This window comes from Pungitius pungitius, chromosome 20, assembly GCF_949316345.1.
Source record: "Pungitius pungitius chromosome 20, fPunPun2.1, whole genome shotgun sequence".
NCBI lineage: Eukaryota > Metazoa > Chordata > Actinopteri > Perciformes > Gasterosteidae > Pungitius > Pungitius pungitius.
The window spans coordinates 7967020-7992782 of NC_084919.1; the positions used below are offsets into that span (position 1 = coordinate 7967020).

The 25763-nt window shown below is 44.2% G+C and overlaps 3 protein-coding genes across 5 annotated transcripts in view; all 3 read right to left on the reverse strand.

Annotated features, from left to right (window-relative positions):
- Nucleotides 1–23685, reverse strand: part of sgk1 (serum/glucocorticoid regulated kinase 1) — a 69963-nt gene extending 46278 nt beyond the window's left edge. The window contains exon 1 of the mRNA XM_062559471.1: nucleotides 23682–23685. The gene's annotated coding sequence lies outside the window, so the exon portion shown is untranslated. The remainder of the gene's footprint in view (nucleotides 1–23681) is intronic.
- Nucleotides 3114–6788, reverse strand: aldh8a1 (aldehyde dehydrogenase 8 family, member A1). Its single transcript, XM_037448819.2, has 7 exons — nucleotides 6255–6788; nucleotides 5817–5964; nucleotides 5233–5388; nucleotides 4975–5124; nucleotides 4620–4876; nucleotides 4358–4519; nucleotides 3114–4264 (listed from the first exon to the last, which is right to left on the reverse strand). Exons 1-7 carry the CDS (start codon nucleotides 6429–6431, stop codon nucleotides 3812–3814), a joined length of 1503 nt encoding a protein of 500 aa, XP_037304716.2. The 5' UTR covers nucleotides 6432–6788; the 3' UTR covers nucleotides 3114–3811.
- Nucleotides 7029–25457, reverse strand: hbs1l (HBS1-like translational GTPase). Of its 3 annotated transcripts, none has more exons than XM_037448818.2 (18): nucleotides 25112–25456; nucleotides 24494–24559; nucleotides 24121–24249; nucleotides 23682–23921; nucleotides 15486–15594; nucleotides 15170–15387; nucleotides 14203–14368; nucleotides 13498–13615; nucleotides 12265–12411; nucleotides 12021–12095; nucleotides 11790–11907; nucleotides 10898–10966; nucleotides 10702–10806; nucleotides 10071–10161; nucleotides 9867–9975; nucleotides 9400–9500; nucleotides 9040–9184; nucleotides 7029–8613 (listed from the first exon to the last, which is right to left on the reverse strand). In XM_037448818.2, the coding sequence occupies exons 1-18, from the start codon at nucleotides 25152–25154 to the stop codon at nucleotides 8602–8604; spliced, it is 2061 nt and encodes a 686-aa protein (XP_037304715.2). In that variant the 5' UTR covers nucleotides 25155–25456; the 3' UTR covers nucleotides 7029–8601. The 3 variants fall into 3 exon arrangements, with proteins under 3 accessions (XP_037304715.2, XP_062415453.1, XP_062415454.1); XM_062559469.1 differs by lacking the exon at nucleotides 7029–8613 and adding an exon at nucleotides 22283–22411 and having other exon boundaries at nucleotides 9031–9184; nucleotides 25112–25457; XM_062559470.1 differs by lacking the exon at nucleotides 7029–8613 and having other exon boundaries at nucleotides 9031–9184.
- Nucleotides 25458–25763: the final 306 nt, after the last annotated feature.

A 25763-nucleotide genomic window follows, 5' to 3' on the forward strand; every position in this document is an offset into this window, starting at 1 on the left:
CCTCTGGACTTTTCAATGGGGAGTTTGTGTTGGTAGATTCCCTTGTTTCATCGTCTGATATTTCAATGCCCACCTGGTTTCTCTGTATTGAGATACCTGATGCTGTTTAAACTTCTCTTGTGGAAAAGGCCTCGGTATGGAACGTCCCCTGCGATGGAGAGTACCAATTAGAGCTGCAAGATATCTTCCTTGCAAAGGACTATGTGAAGGTCATAGCTGTTAATCATATTATTATTATTTTTTTACAGACCAAAAGGATGATGAAGGTGGATATCATAGCGAGAGAACAACCATTTTCTACTCCACACAATCTATATCACATCTCTGTTAAATCCCCTCAGAGCCTCCCGTACCTATTCCTGCATTATTTTATTGAGGGAATGAGATAGCTACTTGTTCTTCCTAAACGGGTGTGACGAATTCCCAATGGCCAAATAATGAGCGAGGAATCACTTCAAGATATAGAGGAGCTGCTTATTCAAGCATGAATCACTGCTGCCTTCGGGAGTTGAATCGTAACGCCTGAGAGTGTGCGTGCGATCCATGAACGTGTTTAGACAATAGGCAGCTCCTTCTTACCCTCACAACAGATCAGATTTGTCTGTATAAAAAGCCAAAATATGCTTATATACATGTCCTTGTTTACTCTAAGACCCCCAATTTACAATAGGAATATTGTAATTGTGTTTCTAGAAGGACACTGATGTTTACTTAGGAAATGAATCCAGTGAGAGGAAGGGATCGACTTCTAATCCAGACATTTCAACCAGAAGAGTCGCCCCCTTCTGGCCATGAGAGAGAAAACAGGTTTAAGCATTTAAAGCATTAAAGCACTAAACATTTAAACAAGCCATTAAATACAAATGTCATTGTTCCCTTTTGTATCTTGTGCTTTGTATCTTCCAACAGTGGACAAGTTTGTCCTGCATTCAGTGCCGGTCACAGGGTTGTGATGATGGCTTTAAGAATGGATTCAGACAAGGACCCCTGGCGGTTGCTTTCTTAAATCAACTTAAATAGAGAAGCTGCAGTTAAAACTCACATCAGTGTCAATGCACTTTGAAAAACGAAAAGCATTGAACTGAATTGGCCTTGTACTAATTTGATTGGTAAATATTAGCCATATTATGAAATATCGAACATTTATGTGGAATCATGGAATTGATTCAATGTTAAAAAGTGTATGCGTGGACAATCACGTGCATCTCTGATAATAAAAATCCTGAGTTATGTCAGGAATTCGTATGTGTTTATTATCTCTGTCACTGCTGTGTTTCTTCACCAAAAAAGCTTAATGGACTCCAAACAGCTGCTGTGGAGCATCTACCGAATCAGATAGTTCCCTTAGATTAGACTAATATTTGCCGGGCGCTGAATAATAGTCTGAACCAATCTGAAAACCAGACATTTAGGCTCAGTCCCTCCCTGCATCCCCAAACCCAAAAGGTGACAGGAGCATGTCGAAAGGAGGAGAGGCTTGTGGTGACAATGAGAGTCTTTGTGGAACATGAGAAAAGAGGGAAAGAGGGAAATACCACAGCTAGGATAGAGGAAAGAGACATAGGAAAACCACTGATTGACGTTTTTTTGTCCCCACTGTTCCTTATTCTACTTTGTCTCTCATAAGGCTAAGAAAGCAAAGCCCAGAGCGTGTAATCTGAGACGTCATTGTGGACGAGGTTGATGGTTAAAGTGATACATGTAAACAAAGCTGTAAGTCTGCAGAATCTGGGAAAAAAGGAAACATAATCCCCTGCTACTTTCTCCTCTTATATCTCTTTTCACACACACACACACACACACACACACACACACACACACACACACACACGTTTCCAAATACAAAGTCAAGTGTTCCTGTTTGTACACTATCATTAAAACACATAAAAAGAGAATATTTAAGACTTAAGGCCGAGAAAAAAAGAAGCCGCCAGGCTGTGTGAGCTGTTGGTTCTTTCCATTAATGAGATGGCCCTCTGCTATGAAAACATTTCCTTTAAATAATCTGGCAAGCGGGATACTGCAGCTTCCTTGTGGTTATAAAATGGAAGGATGCTCTATTTTCATTTCTTGCAGTGCCCGATAAGTGAGGAGAAAGTGAAATGCTTGGTTTGGCTGACCCCGGCGGGGGAGTCGTAGAAGTCACGTACAGCGGGGGCGGGACCTGCTTCAATGAGCCTTTTCCTTCTCAGTGAAACAGCCACCCGAAAGGGGGGGGGGGATGAAAGATAAATCCTGAAAAAACAGCAGCAATGGAAGAAAATCTCATAAGGACAATACTTTTCATTTTTTTTGTCCCCCCTCAAACACACCACTACAGAAGTTGAGTTTTGGGTTGGATCCACGTCACGCTGTGGGTTCTACTGAAGGCACATGAGCGCGGACGTGTGAATGCAATCACGCAGCTCGACTTCGCACAATGCCCGTTCCCCTAGCCAAAACACCGAGGGTGGGCCCCACACCGGCTCTGTGGTGGACGTCTCGCTCACACACACACACACACACACACACACACCTCAGCGAGGAACGTGATTTCACACACGCATCGCCGAGCGGGCGCGGCCCCCGGCGTGCCCTCCTTTCCTCCTAAAGTGGTACGTGGGCTCAAAAGTGGAGCACACCAACCCTGGTGGAAGTGCGTGACGCACTGCGTTAAAGCGCAACGGGGATGGATGGAGGTGGTGGCGCATGGAGTAGTGCAGTGCGCTGGGGGCCGCAAGGTTGGTGGTTCGAATCCCGGCTGTCCCATGTCGAAGTGTCCCTGAGCAAGACACCTAACCCCCAATTGCTCCCCAGGCAAAAATGTAACGCATTGGGTTATAATGCAATGTAAGACGCTTTGGATGAAAGCGTCAGCTAAATGACATGTAATGGGTGGTTGGCGAGGTGGGGAGACGTGTTCGTTGGGGGGCAAGAGAAGAGTGGGGGAAAAAGTACTAGCACTCGGGTCAAAAACCGCTTTCGTGGCTGGGTGGTAAGTTCGGTGCTTTGGGTTTAGGGCCAAATACCGAATGTCCCGACGCGAGGACATCGTCCAGTTCGCTTGAGTGACACGTTGTCCAGTTTGGTATTTATTCACCTTTGTTCAGCAGGTCGTCAGCAGGTCGGGCATGAAAAACAAGTCCATGTAACACAGTGTCAGCGAATCCATCCTGAAACCAAGACTTTGACCGATTGCTCGGGGCAACATGGACACCACGACACCCACTAAGTACAAAGTGTGCTGATCGAGATCTAAAACGCGGAAAAGTCAATCGGTCGGCAGGCCCGTTTACTCTCTAAGAATCTGAAATCTCTTTGACTGACCTCATTTCCCCAAACACCATGACAGCGTTAAAAAAATGTAACCATGACAAAAACAAACAGATGGAACTTCCACAAGTGGGATTTATTTACTACGTTTATAGATTTGATTTATTGATATCAGTGTTTGTACGCTTTCTCTTGAAGAGGATGTTGGATTGATCGGCCTCATCTGGATTCCCGTTATATAATGACAACTAACGCACACTTCGGAATCCTTTAAATTGCTCAATAGTAAAAAGATGGTGCTTCAAAACATTCAGCAAAGAACGAATGAAAAAGGTACAAAGACTGGTGTATTTTCTTTCTTCATACATTTGTATCCGTTTATTCACCCATCTGTATTTCTCTACTTTGACTTTCTCCGACTTCTGTATTTGATTTAAGTTACTTATTCATAGGCTCCGGACATCCGACAGAAGGTCACTGGGGTTCCTAGGAGTTGCCCGAGGAGATTAATGGTTGTCTACAAACTTTCCTCCGCACTGATCCGTCTTCTTCTCTCGCCTCACTGCTTGATCGTGATGGTCTTCACCTCCGTGAAGAAGTGGTACGAATCCTTCCCTCCCTCCCTCCCCACGCCGGAGCTCTTCATCCCTCCGAAGGGCAGGTTCAGATCTCTCACCAGCCAGCAGTTGGTCCACACCAGGCCCGCTTGCAGCCGCCTGGCCACCCGGTGGACCTTCCCCACGTCCCGGGACCACACGGTGGCCGACAGGCCGTAGCGCACGCCGTTGCCCTTGGAAACGGCCTCGTCCTCGGTGTCGAAGGGGCCGACGCAGGTGACCGGGCCGAAGATCTCCTCCTGCATGACGCGGGAGCCGTCGGACAGCCCCGAAACGACGGTGGGCGGCATGAAGAACCCTTTGGCGTTGCGCTCGGGGAGGTCCAGCCGGTCGACCCCCTCGCCGCAGTGGACCGTGCCGCCTTCGGATTTGGCGAGCGCCACGAAGCTGCGGACCTGAGGGATCGGGACAAAGAGGGATTGTAACCCGAAAGGAAAAAAAAGAAGAAAAAAAAGTAAACAATAGAAAATCTGTGACGGTTTCCTCACCTTCTCAAGGTGCTCCTTGCTGATGAGCGCTCCGTTGCTGCTGCTGGGGTCGGACGGCGCGCCAGTCCTCCACTTCTTGGCCGCAGCCACAAACCTCTCCAGGAACTCTGGGTAAATACTCCTCTCCACATAAATCCTGCTGGTACACAGGCAGATCTCTCCCTGGAAATAAAGAGAAGGGGGGGGGGGGGTAAAGCAACAGTAAAAGTCACCCAAAGTCTTGAACCGAGTGAGCAAACGGTCCCAAACTAGTTCTTCTTACCTGATTGCTAAAGCTGGAGCGAACTGTGGTCTCGATGCACTGGTCCAGGTTTGCATCAGCAAAAATGATAGCAGGGTTTTTACCGCCCAGCTCCAGTGAGAGCTTCTTGCAGTACGGGGCGCTGCGCTCGGTGATGCGCTGGGCGGTCGCCGTGGAACCAGTGAAAGAGACCAATGGGACCTCGGGGTGGCCAACGAGGGCGTCACCGGCTCTCGGGCCGGTGCCGAATATGACGTTGACGACCCCTGGAGGAACACCTGCCGAGAGACAGATTCGTTCTGGCGCGTTCATTTCGAAGAACTTGCACCGTGCACACAAGCGGATCACAAGTGCATTGTGGGTGCTGCAGTCCTACCGGCCTGCTGCATCAACTTGCACATCATCCACGTGGTCACGGAGGTCATCTCGCTGGGTTTCGCCACCACCGTGTTGCCTGCGGCGATGGCAGGCGCAATCTTCCAGGTCAGAAGGTACAGGGGGAGATTCCACGGGCTGATCAGACCAGCTGCAAACACAACAACAACAACAACAACGTTTATGTTTAAGAAAATACTTGGAAACACAAGCAGAACACGGATTTGAGGGAGAAAAAAAAAAATCACTGAGCTCTCACCTACTCCCACAGGGGAGCGGACGGTGTAGCTCAGGCAGCCCATGTGGTCCATCTGGCTGCAGTCCGTGGTGTGGTGGAGCACCGACGACGCAAAGAAGCGGAAGTTGTGCACCGACCGGGGAATGTCCACAGTTCGTGCAAACGTTACCGTTTTACCTTGAATGTGAGTGTAAATGTATAGGGAATAATACGGAGAGCAGACATTCATCAGTGAGTGTTTGATGAGTGACTCGGCGGCATGATGCCTGTTGGTTATGGACAACGCTTGAGTTGACCTCTGGTGCCACCCTGAGGTCAAATGTTGTCAAATGTTATTTTAGTAAACATCTCAATCTACCAGAGGGAACATTCCCTTCTGCAACGGAGCAAAATCTTTTAAATCGATATATTTGGAGACCTTAGGGGAAACCACAGAGAGGCATGTCAACATTTTGACTCCTACACTTCCTGTATTACTGGTAGCAGAAGTATGACGAGCACATAAGCATTAAGAAACAGTAGATGACAGTATATTACATCACAAACCGATCGCAATACTCCATTTGCTGGATTAACTATTAATTAATAGGCTGTGGCTAAGACACCTTGGTCTCTGGACTCGGCCTGGGCGAACTCCTCCAGGTTGGCCTCCAGCAGGTCGGCCAGCTTGTGGAGGACGTGCGCGCGCTGCTCGGGGCTGCGCGCGGACCACCCGGGGAAGGCCTCTTTGGCGGCCGCCACCGCCGCCTCTACCTGGGTGGGGGGGGGTATTTCGAAATGTGCACTGTGCGTTAATTAGCATTATCTCCATCATTTACTGAACCATCTGCGAAGGAATTATACCAAAATAAATAAATGGGAAAAAAAGCCTTGTTAAACAAAAAAGCAACACGCGGGGGTCACGTACTGAGGGCTCTGCAGCCACCGACGCGCCTCACATGCGCAAACAAATGTGCAAACATCTGCGGCCATTGTGCAGAAGGTAGCCTGCACAGCATGACCTGCTATCTCAAACGGGACTCCCGCCCGCGAGGAGGACCCACCTCCTCCGCCCCGCTGTCGGGCACCCTGCAGTACACCTCTCCGATGGACGGGTCGTACGAGTCGACGTGACTCCCGCAGGGAACGAACTTCCCTCCGATGAAGTTCTCCAGCACCAGGAACGAGCTACTGCTGCTGCTGCTGCTGCTGCTGCTCTTCTTCTCCGCGGGGTTCTGCATGGCTGCGGGGCGACGAGAGGCACCGGCGCAGGGGGGAGAGAAGTCACCTCGGGTGTTCTGTCGAACGAGTCCTCCCACTTATAAAGACGGGCCTCTGCTGTCACATTTCACAATAAAATGCGCCGTGGTCGGGCTAATTATTCTCCCGGGCTTGGGTTAGGAATCAAGGTCGTAGAGCGCGGAAACAACATCAGTCCATTCAAACACATCCCCTGTAACACGTGGGTAGTGTATACGATGGCATAAATAAATTCAAATCATTTTTCATTTCGTATTTGTTTTTTTTTTCCATTGAGCATAATAAAGTGTAAGGTGTGCAAACTTGGACTTCGCCATTAGGTTGTCATTCAAAAGTGAAGCTTGGACTTTGACACGATTGATTTTTTGCAGAGAAAAATAAAAAGGTTAAAGATTAACAAGTTGCACATAAACCTGAAGTAGTTTATTATCCCTGTGAACACAAGTCAAAATTCTAGTAACTAGTGTTAATGTCCTTCTCATTAAGAAGAAAGTTCCTGACGGCCCTTTACATGTCTGTTGACAGAAAGGTTTACCAGATTTCGATTTTACATTAAATGTGGGACTTTACTGCAGAACTAGTCTTTACCCAACTTTAATGGACACACACTTTACTGTGAAAGCATACAGGAGCGATGACTCACTGTCAATCAGAGACATCTGACAAATCCTTCACACACTTATGTTGATAAAGATCTCACACTAGAAACTAATGAAAATCCCCATTTGGCATTGTGGGCATCTGTGTTTGTAATTATTTATCTAATAATATCTTAATACTATATTGTTATATTTTTGTACCATCATCCTTTGCTGAAAGGCAGAGTACATTCACTCATCTTTTATCCCTCTAGAGGAAGGTTTGTTGAAAATACAACTAACTTTATTCAAACAATTCAACATTTCATAAATTGTGTCTGCAGCAAAGAATGTTTACCTTGTGATTTACTTTCACTCTTTGATCGTCTTTAATGTATTTGCACTTTTAACTGTCTTTTGTTTTCATGACGGTTATGAAGATGCTTGGAAAACTGGACCTGCTCTTCTCTAAGTGTTGTGGCCATTTCAAATGATTCTCTGTTCGACATGCACTCAATGGCGTCTTTCCGCTCATCGGTCTCGCTTTCAACCCTAATGGGGAAACAATCCCTTTTTACCTTCCTACTAACTCTTGTTACAGGCTAGAAAGAGGCCCTTTATAGCACCGAAATCAAAAGTCACAACACACATTATTGATGTCATGTTCATTTTACATCGTCATCCTTCGCACCACCACCCGACACCCGACAAAAACAAAGACAGTTTCTTCAACCGTCGTTGTCGTCCTCTGCTTCGCTGAGTCTTTGAGAGGAAAAAAAAAAAAGCACAATGGAGCACTTCAAAAAGCATGTTGGTGCTTTAGTGTAGAAGTATTTCAAGTATCATCCTCCAGAGAGTTTCCCTTTTTTTTGCTCACAAACCACCTCGGACTGGACGGCGTCTCCTCGGCCGCGTGGCTTGAGATGCAAACATATTTATGGTAGAGATGATTTCAAATGTGTGCCGGCAAAATACTGCACGACGTGTCGTTCAGTTACTCCTGTCTCATTTCATGTTGTGATGATGCAAAAGAGCTGTGATGTAAATCCTCATCTGAACTTCACGTAAAAAAGAAATGTGGAATTCTTTCACTCCGTACATGAGCAAGAAGTTGAGGACATGCCTGCACAACAGCTGGCTGTTTTTTTTAAATAGTTCGCTACATCAGGATTCCTACATTTTCAATCAAGATAAATGATCGGCTACGTCTCCTTCCGGAAAAGTACAGTGACATTATCCACTGTAGAACTCTCAGCGTGGTAAGATTGTGTTATGGAATCGAAAATAAAAATATGTATTACTATAAAAGGGTGAATTTAGAACTTTGAATGAGTGACGGATGAATGGTTCGACGGGGGGGAGAAACCGCTGGGGGAGGCGCCTGTTGGAAGCAGGACGCTCCTCGGCATCTTGCCACATGGTATCGGTGCGGTTTGTGTTGAGCGGAGCAGAAAGGTGAAGCAGCCGGTGTGGCGGGCGGAGCGGTGGTTGCATGAAGGCAGGAGTCCACGAGGGCCCGTCTCTTGAGGAATTGCAGTTGAGGTCTGACTGGATGTGTCGATGGAAATGCCCTTCATTGTTTGATCTGAAAAATCAACAGGACACCTGATCAAAGAGGAATCTCCTGTCTGTGAGCCTCTGCCCATCCGGCATGGTGCAGGTCACGTCCGTCCAAATCGTCAACTCTTTATCGCTAAATATTTGTGTGTAATGGACACAATTAGGATACAAATTGTATTTCCAGAAAGTGAGTTTTGGCCATAAATAGGTTTTGAAAGGTCAGTTGACATTGACAACCCAATTTTAAATCAGTTCAACCTCAAAATAACCTGCACGACTGAGCTGCGCAACAGCTAATGAATGTCATGTCAGACGGTCGGGTAAACATACTCAATCTCAACGTTTTACTCAGATGGAAAAGAAACATTTGGAGAAAAGGTACAAATAGTCTACCATTTTTTTATGCAATAATATAAAATCTATTTGATGCTGTGACTTTATCCTACTTTACCTCAGTGACAACCCCTGCAGCGATGGTGGAGCCGACGTATCGCAGCATGAAGCGGCCCAGCTCTTTGTAGTCTTTGTACAGCTCCAACGCCACCGGCCTCTGGGTTTGGATCTCCACAATGGCATTCATACCTTTACTCAAACACCTTGATAGGAAAGTCACACACAGAAGTAAGGAACATTCTCACGAGAATTACATTTTCAAGCTTTTTCTCATTTAATTAGGTTTCATCCCCCATATTAAATAAAAAAGAAAGAAGGGTGAAGCCCTTCCAGGAGACACTGGTGAGTGTCTGAGGGGAACTATTCATTACGTCAGTGCTGCAGACAGGAAGTAACATCCTTATAGGTTGTCACTCACTTTGGTTTCTTCTTGAGGACTTCACCGCTGCTCTTGTGTAGAACGCTGACCAGTTTCCTAATGGTGGCCGGCTCGCTTACCGTTTGGTAATGCAGCAAAACCTGCACCGAGGACACACAAGGATGCACACATAATGAACAACGCGCGCATGGAATGAAAGAGTTCACATGCTTCGTGTTCTAAGGCCTCCGCCCACCGGTTGAGTTGCAGCTTACAGCCACGTGTCTTTTTTTAATTAAATTACAAATTCATTTTAAATGGCAACAATTAGCATAACAATTCTTGTGTTATTGTCCAAAATAGTTTTCATGAGTTTTTTGATCATTCATCACAAAAACGTAATCAGGTCACCCGGACATTTGAACGGATGTACTGACAACCTGAAAAACATTACGGCTCCGACCAGATGGCAGAGCTGTTGGCAGTATGACTGTGTGTGTGTCTGTGTTTGTGTAATTCTTTCTTACCGGGAAGCCTTGTGTGATGGGGACCTCGATATTGAAGAGAAGGATTCGGGCTCTGAATCGAGTGCAGACTCGAATCGGCTCCTTGGGATCACAGAACACACAGCCCACACTGGAGGGAAGCAGTTATCACTAGTTATTAGATCCCCGAATGGGCACGACCACCCCCCACATATGATAAACAAAAAGACAAATAAATGTGTGTACTTGATCTTGATGATGTCCATGCCGGTGACCGTCAGGCTGACGTGGTCTCCTGCTGCAGCCCAGTCCAGAGCCTCGTCGTGTAGAGTGATACCTGCAGAAGGAATACGCTCAGCGGCAATTCCCAAGACGCCACAAGATGGCAGCATTTTACCGCTCATTGAGACACACAAACAGAAGAATTCAGGTGTGTTTGAAGCGGAGGTGTTCTTTACTTTAGCAAATAAAAGAGAACAAACATGTTCTCTTTTATTTGCTGAATAAAGAACACCGCGTCTTACAATGTAAAATCCTGTGTCCCGAGTTCATTCAATGTTAGGGAGAAATAGTTCTGTATGCATGCGTGAGTGTTTTCTTTTGCGTGCTATTTGTGTCTCCACCTGTGGGATGTAGGTTTTAGTGAGCCTAGCGTAAACATTAAAGGCCTCCTGTGGCAGAGGCAGGTTACGGGCCTCCGGCTTCCTGCTCCAGCAACAATCCTCGTTGCCCTAATGAGTAATAATAGCCCAACAAGGATTTGGAGAATCATTGTGGGCCCAATTTTCTCATTGCCATCTATGAGGAAAGCGCTTTAAAAGGACCGCAGGAAAATGACAAGTGCAAAAGTCAGCCACCATGCCAGAGTGGCAGGTACCTTTGACCGTGCAGGTCTCGTTGGGAGGCATCGCCAGTGTTCTCTCTCCGGTCTGAATGTAACCAGCCTCAATCTTTCCCGTGACACAGAAGCCTGAACCCTGGTCTGGGAAGAGAATATGCAACATCAGCTTAATCACAGAAAGACAGAAGGAAACTAGGGCAAAATCATTTGAAGAATGCGTCAGTGATTTTACCTTTGAACACGTCGGAGACGCACAGTCGGAACGGCTTGTCGACAGACCTCCGAGGAGCTTTGAAGGCGTCTTAAGAAAGGGGAAGGGCAAGGGGAGTGAAGAAGCAGAACAAAAAAAACAATGAGGAAGAAATATGACGACAGAGCTGGAGACCAGTGGTGATGAATAATGTTCACTTGTACTAGAGGAAAAACAACTTACTTACTGGCCGTTAATACGGACAATCAGCAATTTATTAAAATGCATAATCAAAGCTTCCCGCTTATTCAGCAAGTCAATTAATGAGTCACTTTCAAGTAGTATTTCACTCAAAATGTAGGAAACGCTCGGCCCCTGTGGACCTCGCACAGGCTTGTAAGAAGCTGCCGGCTGCACTCTGCGCGGATTCAGACGGTCGCAGCTAAACAACGTGACTGGAACACGTATGCAGCAAATCTGAGAAGTGAATTATGAAGGGGCTTGTACCGTGACGCCTCACGCACATTGTCACTGTGCTAACTGGTTTCCACTGAAATCCACAGAAAACTAGTACAACTGCTATTATGTGTGAACGAGGAATCTACAAAAGATTTGAGTCCAAGCATATTTAATACCCAACCATTTCCTGGTTATTTGAAGGATCACTTTAAAACCATGGAGGGAACGGTGTGTTTTATGAGCGTTTGAATAAAGAGATTACTGTATCACCTTTACAGATTAAGACTATTCAAATTGAATTCCATTGCGTGATCACTAATTAAAAGAAGCTGATTAAAATGGGACTTACTTGAAAACCTAAAAAGGGCAATTGTTTGTTCTTCATGCTTTTTCATGAAAACAGGCCAGAAATGCAGCTTATGCTTCTCGTGTGTTTATTATCACTTTTCTTTTTGGTGGTCAAAGGGCGCATTACCGATCTGCTCCAGCAGGCTGAGACCAGAGTACCAGGAGGTGAGTTGGGTCACGGAACTCCTGGTGACGAGGTTCTCTCCTGACAGGCCGCTGGTGGGGATGTAGAAGACATCAGAGTCCTGGGAAACATGGAAACCACGCATCAAACAAAAACAAAGCGAGGAATTACTTAATTACATTAAGTCATTTAATATACTGACGCAGGCTAACTTAATATTCTAAGAAAACTCACCTTGAATCCTGCCTGCTTGAGGAAATGGCCAAGCTTGGAGGTTATGTCTTGGAAACGCTCTTGTTGCCAGCTTACCTGATTGGTAAACACACACACACAAACATAAAGGAAAAGCCAGACACAAATGTTTGGAGGAGATTGTTTCAAAGCGTGACAGCAGTTAAATCGATATCCCCTATGATAGAAATAAAAGGACAAATATAAACCTCCCCACTTTGTGTCGGTAATGTGCAGCAGCTCTCACCTGGTCCATCTTGTTGACAGCTACAGCCAGCTGAGTGACGCCAAGCGAGCGCACCAACAGGGCGTGCTCTCTGGTCTGACCCCCCGCCTCGAAGCCCGCCTCGAACTCTCCTCGGCTGGCATCCACCACGAGCACCGCCACGTCGGCCTGGGGAGAGAGGCGAGGGGCAGTGATGAGGTCACACACACACACACACACACACAAACTCAACTTTTTGGAGTTTAACGACTAAACTCTTGATGTCTCGACACATGTGGTACCTGTAAAAAACCTCCCCTTACAGCGTCTGTGATGTTAGAAACCGGGGCTAGCTCCAACAATGAGATTAAAAACTTCAATGTACAGAGGCTTACAGAATAACTTCATTAGACAAACTTTGTATTTTATTTAATTATATCAGTCACTATGACACAAGATAGAAACTACCATGATTAATCGATTCATTCCCTTAGTCTTTTGGAACAATTATGCATGTAAACCAATGAGAGTTATTCCAATAGGTTATCTCAACTGCTGTACTTCTTTGACAAGGAAGATTTTAAGTATCAAAAAGCTAAATACCCTCAAATACATCATAAAAACAGAAATGCAATAATAGTTTTTGGTGATGAATTAAATGAAGGTTAATGGTGATAATTAAGGGCTGAGAAAAATTATCTTGAGACTCAACAGTATGTGACAGAAACCCCTTAGTCACTACACAATGAGGGCGCAACGTGAGGACAGTCATAAGGTAAAAAGAGAAATTACATTACTGCCTCAAAACAGACAGAGATAAGCACACCCATGGCTGCAAAAACACCTTGTGCCACCAACACCCCAAACCACAAAGGTTATTCCAAGTCACCGTGACGGGTGGGGCAAGGGCAGAGCGAGGAACTTATTTTGATCACGCGGAAGTTCGTTAACCTAAGAGAGATGCTTGGTTTCGCCGTGAGTCTGCATTATAGGACAGTACGAATTTCACATCCTCTCAGATGCTACATTGCATATACTGCTCATATTCTTAGCGATCAATATATGTATATGTAATTATTACATTATAGTTATAATACATGTTTCTATTCCAATGAAATGCAAAGAAATATAGGTATATATTATAATATTTATATAAAGGCGTTTGCCACCCCTACAACACCCACATCAGGAGGTATAGACTCTGATAACTGGATATATGCCATTCACTGTGATGCTTTTCATGCACTGTGCATGCGCCTTGGATACTTGGGATACCTGTGCAGCTCCAGTGATCATGTTGGGGATGAAGTCTTTGTGTCCTGGCGCATCCATCAGGGTCACCACCTTAGAATTTGTCTCAAATTTGGTCATGCCCACATCCATCGTCACACCCCTGCAGCAAAGAGAAAAATTAGGGGACTTCTTTAAGGACCCAGTTAAAAATGACCAGCTGGGATTAGGACTAGCACTTATGCAGAAATGAAACAAAGTGTAAAAATCCTGTTGACGGTAAAAATTGATGGATGTGGATGATGTGCCAAGTCGACTAACTGCCTTGTTGATTAAACATTTTCAGCCAATTTCATTTCCAGAGCGACGTCCTCTTGTGGCCGAGGCGGAGTACTATGCATTCACTTCAGAAGTTACTAATGAGTGAATACAGATTCCCACCGGAAGAACTTTCTGTTGTATTTTGCTTGTGTCTCACTCTGGCAACAGGAACGGGGACATGCGTTACATAAAACCTATTTTTGTTGATATAAAGATCACTAATAGTAATGTTATACGTCAGCACAACACATCCCCAGCAATTTGGTCCTTCTCACAACCAAGCAGTTTTTTACCCATCTAGGACAACATTATGTTGAGTTACAATGCAAGCAAAGCAGAGTCCACATCCCACAATGTGCAGGGGGACATCAGCATTTTCACTTGCGCGAATATCTATATGTTTGTGTGTAGCTTCAGCGTCAGATGTACCTGTCCCTCTCCTCGCCAGTTTCATCCAGGACCCAAGCGTAGGCGAAGGAGGCTTTGCCAGCCTTCTTTGACTCCTGCTCATACTTGTGCATGGTGCGCTTGTTTACGTGGCCCAGCAGGTACAGCAGGTGGCCCATCAGTGTGCTTTTACCTGCATCCACGTGACCTGCAGGGAGGAACAATGTCACAGTGCAGAGGAATCAGGGATGTAGACAGAAAGATAAGAGGAGCTCAGAGTGTGGCCAGTGATAGAAGGCACCAGGGAGATACAGAGGAGACGGGTGAGGACAGAGGAAGAATGTAACAAGAGTGATAAGAGAAAAGATAAGATGTTGCAAAAAGGAAGCCACAGATGGAAGGAAAGAAGCAGCATTGCCCAAGTGGAGGGAAGGTAGACTGAAATGGGAAGAAGGATGGAGGGGGGGATGGGGGGGGGGGGGGGGGGTAAAACGAAAGGTTTCACAGGCTGCAGGAAACTACAATCATCGACCTCAGTCCTCACCAAGTCACCAAATGATTGAGCAAGTGCTCTGGTTCAACACATTTACTACTATTAAACGTAGATCTGCAGGTTCAAGTTTAAAGGGACGGGCCATACAAGTCCTAAGGAATCTGGACGAGGAACCAATTGTGTGCATTCAAGTTGAAGAACTGCTCTTAAAGGATGAACTTCATAAAATAATTTATGTTGTCAATACTGTTCTTCTTCTCCAGCTGTAGATTTGATTGCATCAGTGTAATTTTGAAATGTTGCACTGTATATTGGTCAATGAATCAACAGTACAACAGTAGTTTATTTAAATGTAGATCAATCTAGTATTTTAAGAAAGTAAAAATATGAGTTTGAGGATTAAAGAGAACATCGTTGTCTCGTCTTTTGTGTCCTGTGATTATGCTGATCCATTAATGTGCTATTTATTCAATTCAAACTTAACATTCCAAGTCGTTTTATATTGTTTCTTCCTACCTATAACCACCAAATTCAACAGAGGTTTCCCCCCCTGCCTTTTCTCCAGTTCAGCTTTGATATTGATCGACTGCCGGGCCTTTCCGGCGGAGCGGCCCGGGGTAGGAACAGTGGAGGGCTCGTCTCCCTTCGACACTCTGGACGGAGTCTCGGGACGCTTGGGCGTGGCCTCCGAGGGGAGGGTTGCGGCGGCAGCGACAACGCCGTTCTCCCCCGTGCTGAGGAGAGAATACAGACAGCTGTCATCGGCCTGTTCAAATTCAATCTATATATCCTCCGATGTGAATTGAAGCAGGCATGTGTGTGTTTTAGGTACCTGGGAACGTTGAAGCCCATGGTCTGCTTCTTCCCGGAGACGGTCATGCGAGCCACTTTGGGAACCACTTCAGAGTCCAGTTTATTGTCAGATGCGTCTCTGCTTTTAGCTGGCGGGAAGAGAGGAACAAAACTGTACACCTCCCCGGGAAAAAAAGGCAATCACGGTGACTCAAATTGATACACCGATAAAATGAGGAACAGAACACATTTATTTTCATCTATTTGAAAAGGTGTAGAAGTAACTTTTGATGCGTGATGAATGCGAGTCGGTGACAGAAGGTACCACCTTTCATTACCACAATATGACAAAAGGGTTTTTTACATGCCCACATCCAGTAAATAGCAACATAAAATACATAGTATTATACTGAAACAGTATGGGAGCTTATTCTGCAATGTTTTTTTCCAATTTTTCATGGAAATGAATGGCACTGTGCTGTTTTTTGAGACATCCACATGGTACTGACACCATAGTTGCAGTTCATGACTATTATCCCGGTCGCAGCAATCTGCCTCACTGGCGTATTCTGAAGTGTCACCAAGTGACGCAATCAGCCCATCTCTGAGCACCGATCTGGCTGACTGATAAGTCCGTATTCTGCGGCTACGAGACTCGTTGAGGTCACCGCCTTGTCATCCCAGTCCAAAATGGCCACCGGTCCCAGTCATATCAACCTAGTACTGATTCATTTAGACTGGGCTGCACAGCCGAGGGAAGTGAGCCCGACGTGCATCTGTGTGCATGTGCGGGAAAGTGACATCCAGGTTCTGAGAGGGTTAATATCAGAAGTGGCCGTTGCCTCCCATCTCCACGTAAATAGAGCAGTGACGGAGCATTTCGCAGAATGAATCTTCTGAAAAAGGTGTCAGTTCAGCAAAGTGCAGGGCCGGAGGTGAATGTGTGTTAACTTATATGAAACAACCTTGTACGTATATGATCCACGGCACACATCTCCCACACACCTGTCCTAATAATGAAAGATCCTCAAAAAATAAGAGAAACAATTATTTTTATGTCTTTTACAACATGTAATTTTAAGGTTTAAATGTACTTTATGCATGTCATTTAGAAAGCATACTAATCCCCTGTATGTGTCTTGAGGTTTATGTATATAAAAAATACCCTCAAAAAAAGAGCGGAAAGGAAGTGTAATTCAACTGAATTATTAATGGACTTTCTCTAACAAAGCATTCTCTAAATGACTGGCTCTGCATTGGAAAAAAAAGTCCCTCTCATTCTGAAACACTGATTCACAACTGAGGCAGCTCACTGCAACCCGAGGAGGCATTTTTTATACAATTTGCATGCCGCTTTTCCCCATACACATACATTTCTTATCAAAAAAGCTTGGAAAAGACACCATTTTAAAAACATTACAGCAGTAAAGCAGTTTGTATATCTGTAACATCACTGATGATTCATTGGTCTGTTTTCTGTCCTGCAGTAAGCAGCAACATGAGATGGCAAAAAAAAAAACTCTCTGGGGAATTTTGGTTCTTTCTGCAGCTGGGGGCTTTTCTCAAACAGGACACCAGCCACCTCGTCACCAACACCACCAGCATCAGCTGTGAGATATTAAATCTTAATTAGATGAAATCCAACAATTAAACAGCCTTTCTCAGTTTACATTTATCTTAACGTGGGGTCAACCCTTCAGAACTCGCTCAAAGTCTGGCATCGTGAACTACCGGGTCCCTAAATGCCGGACATGTTGCTCTAAACACAGTAATACCTTTGCAAACAACCGACTTTCCAGAGCATTTCTTTTTGAGCAGGCCTGGAGGCAGCAATGCAGTGCAATCAGGTTGTGAGGCTTAGAGCAGGATCTCTTTGAACTGTTTGGACAAGCAGGTAGACAGTTGGAGTCCTCCCATCCAGGATCTCCTAGCGATAGGGGACCCTTGCGGTGACTGGTGAGTGAGTGAGTCATCTGTACACCTTGGCCCGAGGGCCCAACTGAGCCCAGGATAAGAGGACTCCGCCCAGGATATGCAAATACACTCCCCCCCCCTCGCCTCCCACCTTACGTCTCCCCCCCCCCTATCCAAACACAAGCGTGCTGAAAGAGGAGTTGAAGATGGGAGTGACGGGCCGCTGGGAGAGATCCCAGAGAAGACGAGGTGGACGGAGAGAAATTCAGTGTATGAAATATTAAAAGAGAAGCTCCCAACCACTTGAGGCCGCTAAAGGCTGTAAAAGATTATGTTGGATTTAACTCTATGAACACAGTGGGGGGTGGGGTCGATTAAGAAATGTCCTCTTTGTCTATAACCTACAACTAGTAGACTACCGGAGCACTCTCACCTCGACTCAATGTGATGTTACGTCTAGCACAACACCTACTGCAATTAAGAGAAAAGAAATGATAAAGTATTACAATACTTGACCTGCTGCTTAAATAATGCCTCGTGTTATGAAGCAGTTGAATTATACAGTTCAATAGGCAGAATGCATCACACAAGTAGGTTTTTCATTCTTGACACGGGTGATACAGTTAGTGGTATTGAGCTGTTCAATTATGATGAAAATAACATTAGACTTGTTTGTTTTTTAACACAGAACTATCAGAGCATCTCTAAAAAGACCTCCTGTGATCAGAGGAGAGTTGAGCGATGCGTTTCATTTTAGGGGCTCGACCACGCTGGGGTCAGTTGAGTCAGTCACATGTCGTGGAGAGAATGAAATGTCACTATCATCCTGTCCTCATCATGTCTGTATCAAGCCATGTTGTTGCAAAACAGATGCTGGATGATCAAACTAGCAACATATAACAATTAGACATATTTAACTATCACATAAAAAACTAAAGGGAATGTACACTTTCTCAACAAGAATGAGCAGTATTTACATGTAAAGAGAATATAACCTTTTTTGCACCATCAAATACTCTAATAAAGTTAAAGTGACAGAGAAAGAGCGTTGCAAATGAACTACACTATAACTTGTCTGTTGCGTAGGCAAAGAGCTAAACAGGGAATGATTCCGATGGAGAAAGCAATGTGAAACAGAAAAAGGTGAATTCCACCAGACCGATCGGGCCGAGCTGATCCAGCATCTCACGACTGAATACTTCTCCAAGACAAGCAATTTCTACACTTCCAATAAAACATCTGCACCAAACAATTACTGCCGCCTCAGCAGGTGTTTCTGATGGACAAAAACAACATGGATGAAGAATGAACCTGATTGGTTTCTCAAGACACCGTCACTGCATCACTGCTTTAAAAACTTCTTTAGGAGTAGATGGGCCTCCAACCTCTTTAGAATTTAACCCTTGTATCTTGTAACAAGATTGCAACTTTCCATTTGAATAAGGAATCCTATTTCTTTCTCAGCCCTTTCTTTTCATTCCTGTAAACAAACCGCACCACAATAAAACAGTGGTACAGATGGTACCTCGAAACCAAATGCGCGAGCATTCTTTTTGACCACTTGTATTTTCCAGTATTGGCACCACATCACAAAACGCTATGTTTGTGCAACATGTACGCCTTGCAGAACTGCAGCGCCTGTAAAGACACAAAATGATTTGATCTGTCAGAAAGCTGTGAAAGTCAAGAGATGTGATCAGATTTTCCTACGTAGGTGGTGAGTGAGACACACTGGGTGAGACACACTGAGTGAGACAATCGGTCGCTGTGACATTTTCTCCAAGAGTGCAGCTTCCTGCTCAAACCCACAGTCTGGTCCGCCTTAAGAGAAAAAGCTGTTGGCTGGACAAATCCACTAGTTAATAGGTTGATATTCATTTCAAGATTCTCCCAAACACGTTGTACCGAGACACACATCTATTTTATCAACGCTCTCAGGACCCCACGTGCAGAGAAACCAGTTTGACTTGTCATTATTACCACTATCTGCTCCCCATCAACCATCTTTTCCCTCAGGCTCAGCGGTGTGTTTGCCCCCCCGAGGGTTCTCTTCACTCAGCTCTCAGCACCTGTATGAAGTTTAAACCCGGCTACTCCAAAGAGCTTTAATGAGTTCATGACACTAATGAACAGGACGGAATGTTGGATATGGGCCCTCATTTTCGCCCTCCTGTGTCATAACTAAAAGCCAGACCAGTGTCCTGATGACAGCAGTGACATCAGGGCAGCTATGCACCAACCCTTGAACAAGTCCTTTTCCAATCTGAAGAACATTTGTTTCTTTAAAAGGGAAAGCTTCTCCGTTAAAACTAGTACTAATGACTCAAACTAAGCACAAAAGATACCTCAACAAACTCTAGGGACTAACCTACAAAAGGAACAGCCACTGCACCAGATACATAATGCAGAGTTTTCTTTCCTAATTTAATTTTGAAATTAAAAAAAAATAATTACATTGATGCCAATTCATTGTTCAATATAGACTTGCTGCAATACAAGGATTAGGCTCTACTCATATTTTAGACCTAACGTTGAGAATGAATTTAATAATGCCAACAAGATTATTTTCACACTCCAGAGAATACATTTAGTCATCTTTATTTCAAAATTGACAATTAAAACTCTGGCAGTGTCCCGACACATCTTCTGTGACTCAAAATCTTTTGGACATCCTCAAGTTAAAAGTTTAAAGAGCGAGAAACCCCCTTTTACCTCAAGTCGGAAGGCATTCACTTTTGACTCATTCAGTGCAGTCTTTATTCACAGTGCCTAGTTAACTATGAAAAGGGTTCACTTTCGTGGATGTGTGCGGTTGTGTGTGTGTGCGTGTGTGTGTGTGTCAGCATGCACTTGCATGCGTTTGTTCTCGCTCGCTCATGGGAAAATCTCCAGGTGTCCTCTAAACCAAAATGTCTACCCCAAGATCTCAAAACACAGGCAGCAATAAACCAGAACATTGGTTAACTGATCCATATTCCAATAGCTGCAGCACACCTGCAAACAAAATCAACCTCACACGCGGATCACGACCAGAAAAGAGGCCATGCAGGAGGCCCATTTTTCCTAGCAAAATGTTTTAAACTACTTTACTCTTTACTTAAAATATGTAAAATTTAAAAGCTTAAAAACCATAGAAAAAGGGCACTATATTTTTAAAAAGTAGAAAAATAACAGATACAAAAAAAATACTAGTTGACCTTTAAAACTTACCTGTGAATACTTAAAAGCTGCAAGAGAGACAGAGTATTTTATTCTGCTCAACGTAAACCATTTCTTTATATTTACTAACAACTTAAAACTTTGCATCCCGCTATAAAAAAAGAAATATAGAGAGTACAGCTTCTCTTTTACAGTAAGAAGTAATAATGTCAATCTGTGTCTGTGTTGGTCCCAAAAGTTTCTCCATCACTCAAGTGAGCATCAAAGTTTAAAAAAATGCAAGATTAGTTCAGTTGGTGGAGGCGAGGCCACCAAAAAGATCTGAGCTTCTCCATCAGACGAAGCTGAATTAAGAGCCCTTGTTCACGCTCCTTCACCTGGTGAAAGCTTTTCGCTGGTTAGCACGGACAACGTCGTCAGGGGAGGGCACATCGAAGCGGAATGGTACAATTGGCGAGAGAGGCGGGTGCTCCTCTCTGGATTTATGGTGGGTTTTTAGCTGGAACGCCCGGTAAACACTTCCTGTCTTCTGACCGCTTGTTCTTCCCTTCAACGTATTCCCCTTCTGCTGAATCGACAGAGTGATCGCAAATATTGACGGTTGTGCAAAAATGGAATGCCCCCCGGCAGCCGATTTTGGAGAGGACGGCGACAGGAGGTCGCTGTCAAAGTGACGGGGGCCTGCTCCATCGGACTGGGCCATGAGTGCACTCAAATCAATGGTCTGCTTTGGCGAGCCGGCGTGCTGGTGGTATGGCATGTGGTCGCGCTTGCCCTTGGTCCCACCCGTGCTTTCTGCTAACACACCACCCCTCTTCGGTTTTGCTGGTGAAAGGAGCGAGGTGAGGGAGTACTGTGACCCACTTGAGGTCGTTGAGGTTTTGCCTTTGTGTTCAGAAGCCAATTGTGACAAGGAGAGAGGCTCAGAGGTGCCAGGTGGTTGTCTCAGTGCATTTCCTGGAGGTTCAACGCTTAGAGGTTGAGGCAGAGTTAAGGAACTGCTGAGTTGATGCTGTGAGGCCAGCTGAGACAATGAGAAGGTTCCAACTGAGCCTGCAGGAGTCCGGTAGGTTGGTTTAGAAAATGTGAGTGCGATTGCTGGTAGCTCAGTGCTTTGGAATTGCGACTGATTCCAGTTTTGGTTCCGTGAAGCAAGACCAGAGAGCGAGAGTGCTTGTGCTGGCGCAGCCGGCCCCTGATAGATCACAGACGCTGCGCTGCTTTGGGGCGTGTGAGAGGAGTCCCTGATGGTTGGGCTGCGGTTTGAATGTTCCTGCATTAAATCAGCTAATGATGGGCTTCCCTTAGGATCAGCAACAGTGGCGTTTCCGCCAATCCTGACTCCCACTGAGGGCTGATTGCACAAGAAGACAGAGCTGAGACTTCCAAACCCGGGAGGAGCCGCTAGAGAGGGGCTGGCAGCTGATATCTTGGGGTTTAGAGATAGACTACTGAGTGACACTGAGGGGAAGGGCAGAGCTGAGCTGTGAGATGCTGAAGTCAACTGTAAAGGCGCCAATGTTCCCAATGAAAGACTATTCTGATTAGGCGTAATGGACAGGGGGGAATTATTTCCCTTAATGAGGGCACTTAATGAATGAACACCCAAACCTCGCCCTGCGTCAACTGCTCCTGACGTTTTAGTCTTCTGCTCATGCTCGGACATAAGCTGTGCAAGATTGGCAACACCACTAACACCTGGACCACTGTTTTGATGGATACAATTTGGATTTGCTGAGCTGCTAACCACAGGGTCAGCCTTACGTTGCAATAAGAGGTCACTCAAGTTTGGTGTACATGTTTGCACATGCGGTGGCGTGTGCTTGCACAGATCAGTCTGTGGTTTATTTGTATTGGATGTAATGTCTTTGTGAGAAGCAGACAAGCAGGCTCCTTACCTTACGAAAGCCAATTGCAGTTGCCGAGGAGGAGGAACGGGAGGACCACGGAACAGAAGTCAGATGAACCATGAGTGAGAGGGAAAAGAAAAGAAAGAAGGCACTTTGTTAAACACTTGAATGTCTATAATGGGTCAGCCACACACAGGAGCTTTCATTTACACGATACTAAAGTCAGTTTTGGTATCTTCCAATGGTTTTTTTTGCTATTCTCAGGGTTACCATTCTATGGCTTTGGTTGAAGTGGTCTAATTGAAACCCATTAACGTAGAAAGTTTTATCAGTGATTCCCCAACCATTATAACATGGGGGCGCCATTATATATGTTGCGCAAAAGTCTGTGTGGCGCTAGCAACAGCGCCCCGCTGAACACCAGAGTGACTACATCCAACTAATACGCCGCCCACCCCCGGTCGGCTGAACCGACCAACTAGTAGCCTTTCTTCCTCTAAACCCATTCTACTGCCGCCCCCCACCCCTAAAGTTGTAAACCTAGGAAAAACACTGTATATTGTCTTTTGTTGTATAATAATAAAAATAGCAGCATACTTGGGGTTTATATAGTTCTTTTCTAAGCTTTCCCCCCTGGACTGGGCTTGTGAGAATGAAAGTGAAAATTATGATATAAATTTGTTTAAAGAAAATCTTATATTGTATGTATATTGTGTGTCTGCACAGACACCGCACAAATCAGATGTGCAGGTAAAGGATGCCACCTAATGCTAATGCAGTTGTTCCTGTATAATGCTGCAATGATGATACAATACCATGATATTGATAGTGTGCATTGACTTGTGTACTCGACAAACTCTGATTCAGCAATTAAGTATAGGAGGCATTTCCTCTACTGTTATTGGCATAAGAACAACTTTAAAGACAACTGACTTATCGTTTCCCATACACCTATTGATTGCTACTTTTTAAGTAGTATATTAAGTATGTTAATGCAAGAATATTAATTCTGTAATACTAAAATGTAGCAGATTCTAAATATTTTTTGTGTGTGTGTACTGAACAAACTACTTCTATTTTTGGATCAGGTGATGCAAATAGACTAAGGTAAAAAATTAACTATGAACTATATACAATCAATCAATCATTTTGCAAAAACTGATTAGAACCATTTCATCATGTACATTCCATTTCATCTGTGTAAACGTTTAAAATGCCACAAATAACCATTATATAACATATAACTAAGAACCATTATTTTTTAAATTCTTAAAGCACTAAAAAACATAATAATTAATCCACTCAAGGTGTACCTTTCTCTTGTTTTGTTCTTTGTGGAAGCGGCGCTTTCTCCGGGTTCACTCTTGCTACCGGAGCTGTCTCTTCACCAGCACTTGTGGTAAGTAGGGCTGTCTTGGCGTCTTCAGACAGGATGGCATCCAGTGCCTTTTGCGGGTCAAATCCACATCTTATGGCTGCCTGGGTCAGGACGGACTCTGACACTGCATCTCCCAGCACAGTTCGCATATGATCCAGACAGGAAAACAGCTTGGCTATAGAGTACAACCCAGATGGTATACACAGAAATAGTATTTGTTATCCAAAAAAGATCATTACAAATTTAAAAAATAAAATAAACTACTTTTCACCTTTAGGGAGTACATTTTCAAACACGACACTCAAAGGTAATGGTCAAATAGATGTTATTTTTTGTACTACTGGCAAACCATTGCGTGGAATTTAGAATATTACCTTGGTCAAGAGGGTCAAGGTTGGGGATGACAGTAGGTGACATAGGTACGTCCTCTTCATCTTGTTCCTCTTCTAAAGTCTCCCCCTTTGGTGCTTGCCTCTCTTGACGTGAGTAGATGAACTGATTTGCTGTACAAAACAACAATCATCTTGCCATATTGATTTCAAACTGGGAAATGTAGTGTCTTGACAATTCTGTACAGTTTAAATCAATGCTGTGTAGCATATTATGAATATATTATAATGAACTGAAATTGTGTTATCATTTCAAAAACAACAACTAAGATGACACAGATAAATATGGTCTTTTTACCAATAATATGTTCTTGTTGATATAAACAAGTTGTATAATATTGCATCCAGTGATACCCACCTGTTGCTGGTGATATACAGTAGTCATCATCCACAGACTGTCCATATATGTCATCATCGTCAAAGTCTAGGAAAAAAATATATGTAACGTTAAGTGAGGTTCAATTGTATTTTTCATCCCTCTACATTAAATAAACCTAACGAACAGTTAAAGACAAAGCAGACATAGCAGTTAAAGCAGCATTAACAATCCGGTAAAAGCAATTCAAGTTTTACAATTTGAATGTTTAATAGATTAATAGTGTAAGTAGATATCTATAAACGATATACAGCAATTTATTAGAAATATTTTTATCAGTGACAAGTTAGCATCGAGCTAACAAGCTAGCGTTAACATATGTTATTGACGCTATATGACGTTACAAACCCTATCAAGTTTTAACGGTATCACGTTATTTTGAAAGCAGTGTTGTATAGGCACTGTGGTGGAATGATTATAGTACAACTGGGCAATTCCTCTTGTGCCAAGTGACACGACAGCAACGTTAACTTCCAGCTAAACTAGCTACAGTTCGCTGCTAATGCTACAATCAATAACAGCAAAGTTTAGCCTAGCAGCTAACGTTAGCAGTTTGAGGCCTTCCCGAGAAGGCTAAAGCGTCTTGTTCGGGTCATATACCTTCGTCGTAGTTGTAACCTCGGACATTTCGGTGCCGAGACATTTTGCTTTAAATATCTTCTTTCGGCTCCAATGTAAATGTTTTTGGCTCCACAGACAGTTGCGGCATGTGTCTTACTGCCCGACTGCCATTGCTGCTGCTGCTGTGTGGAATCCCCAGTAACGGTTGGCAGATAATATTTTATATTTCAGCGTTGGAGACGTAAAAACTGAATTCAAGATTTGTCAAAAATGCCTATATTTTTATTTAATTTTTTTCCTCGGGATAAACGACCTAGTCCCCTAAAAAAGACAAGTAAAAACTTGCTTTCATACAGGGTTTTTTGGGCTGACGTAACTTCCTGTTGCACTTCCTCCAATCCGACTTGGGATCAGATCTTCCGAACAAACGTCACGGCGGTTGCTTTGTGTGACAGACCTCCAGTCAGTATGTTTTGGGAGCTTATTATCAGCATTTGAAATTGATACGTGTACATCAGAATTAATAATACAGAAATAATTATTCAGTCTGAACTGAAGACAGAGTTGAAGGGCCAACTTCTGTTTACTTCTTTAAAAACCCATGGATCCTCAAGAGTCTGATGATGAAAATACTAAAGCTAGGCAATAAGTTGAAATATGAACAATGACAGTGGTTAGAAGCATTTTCCTC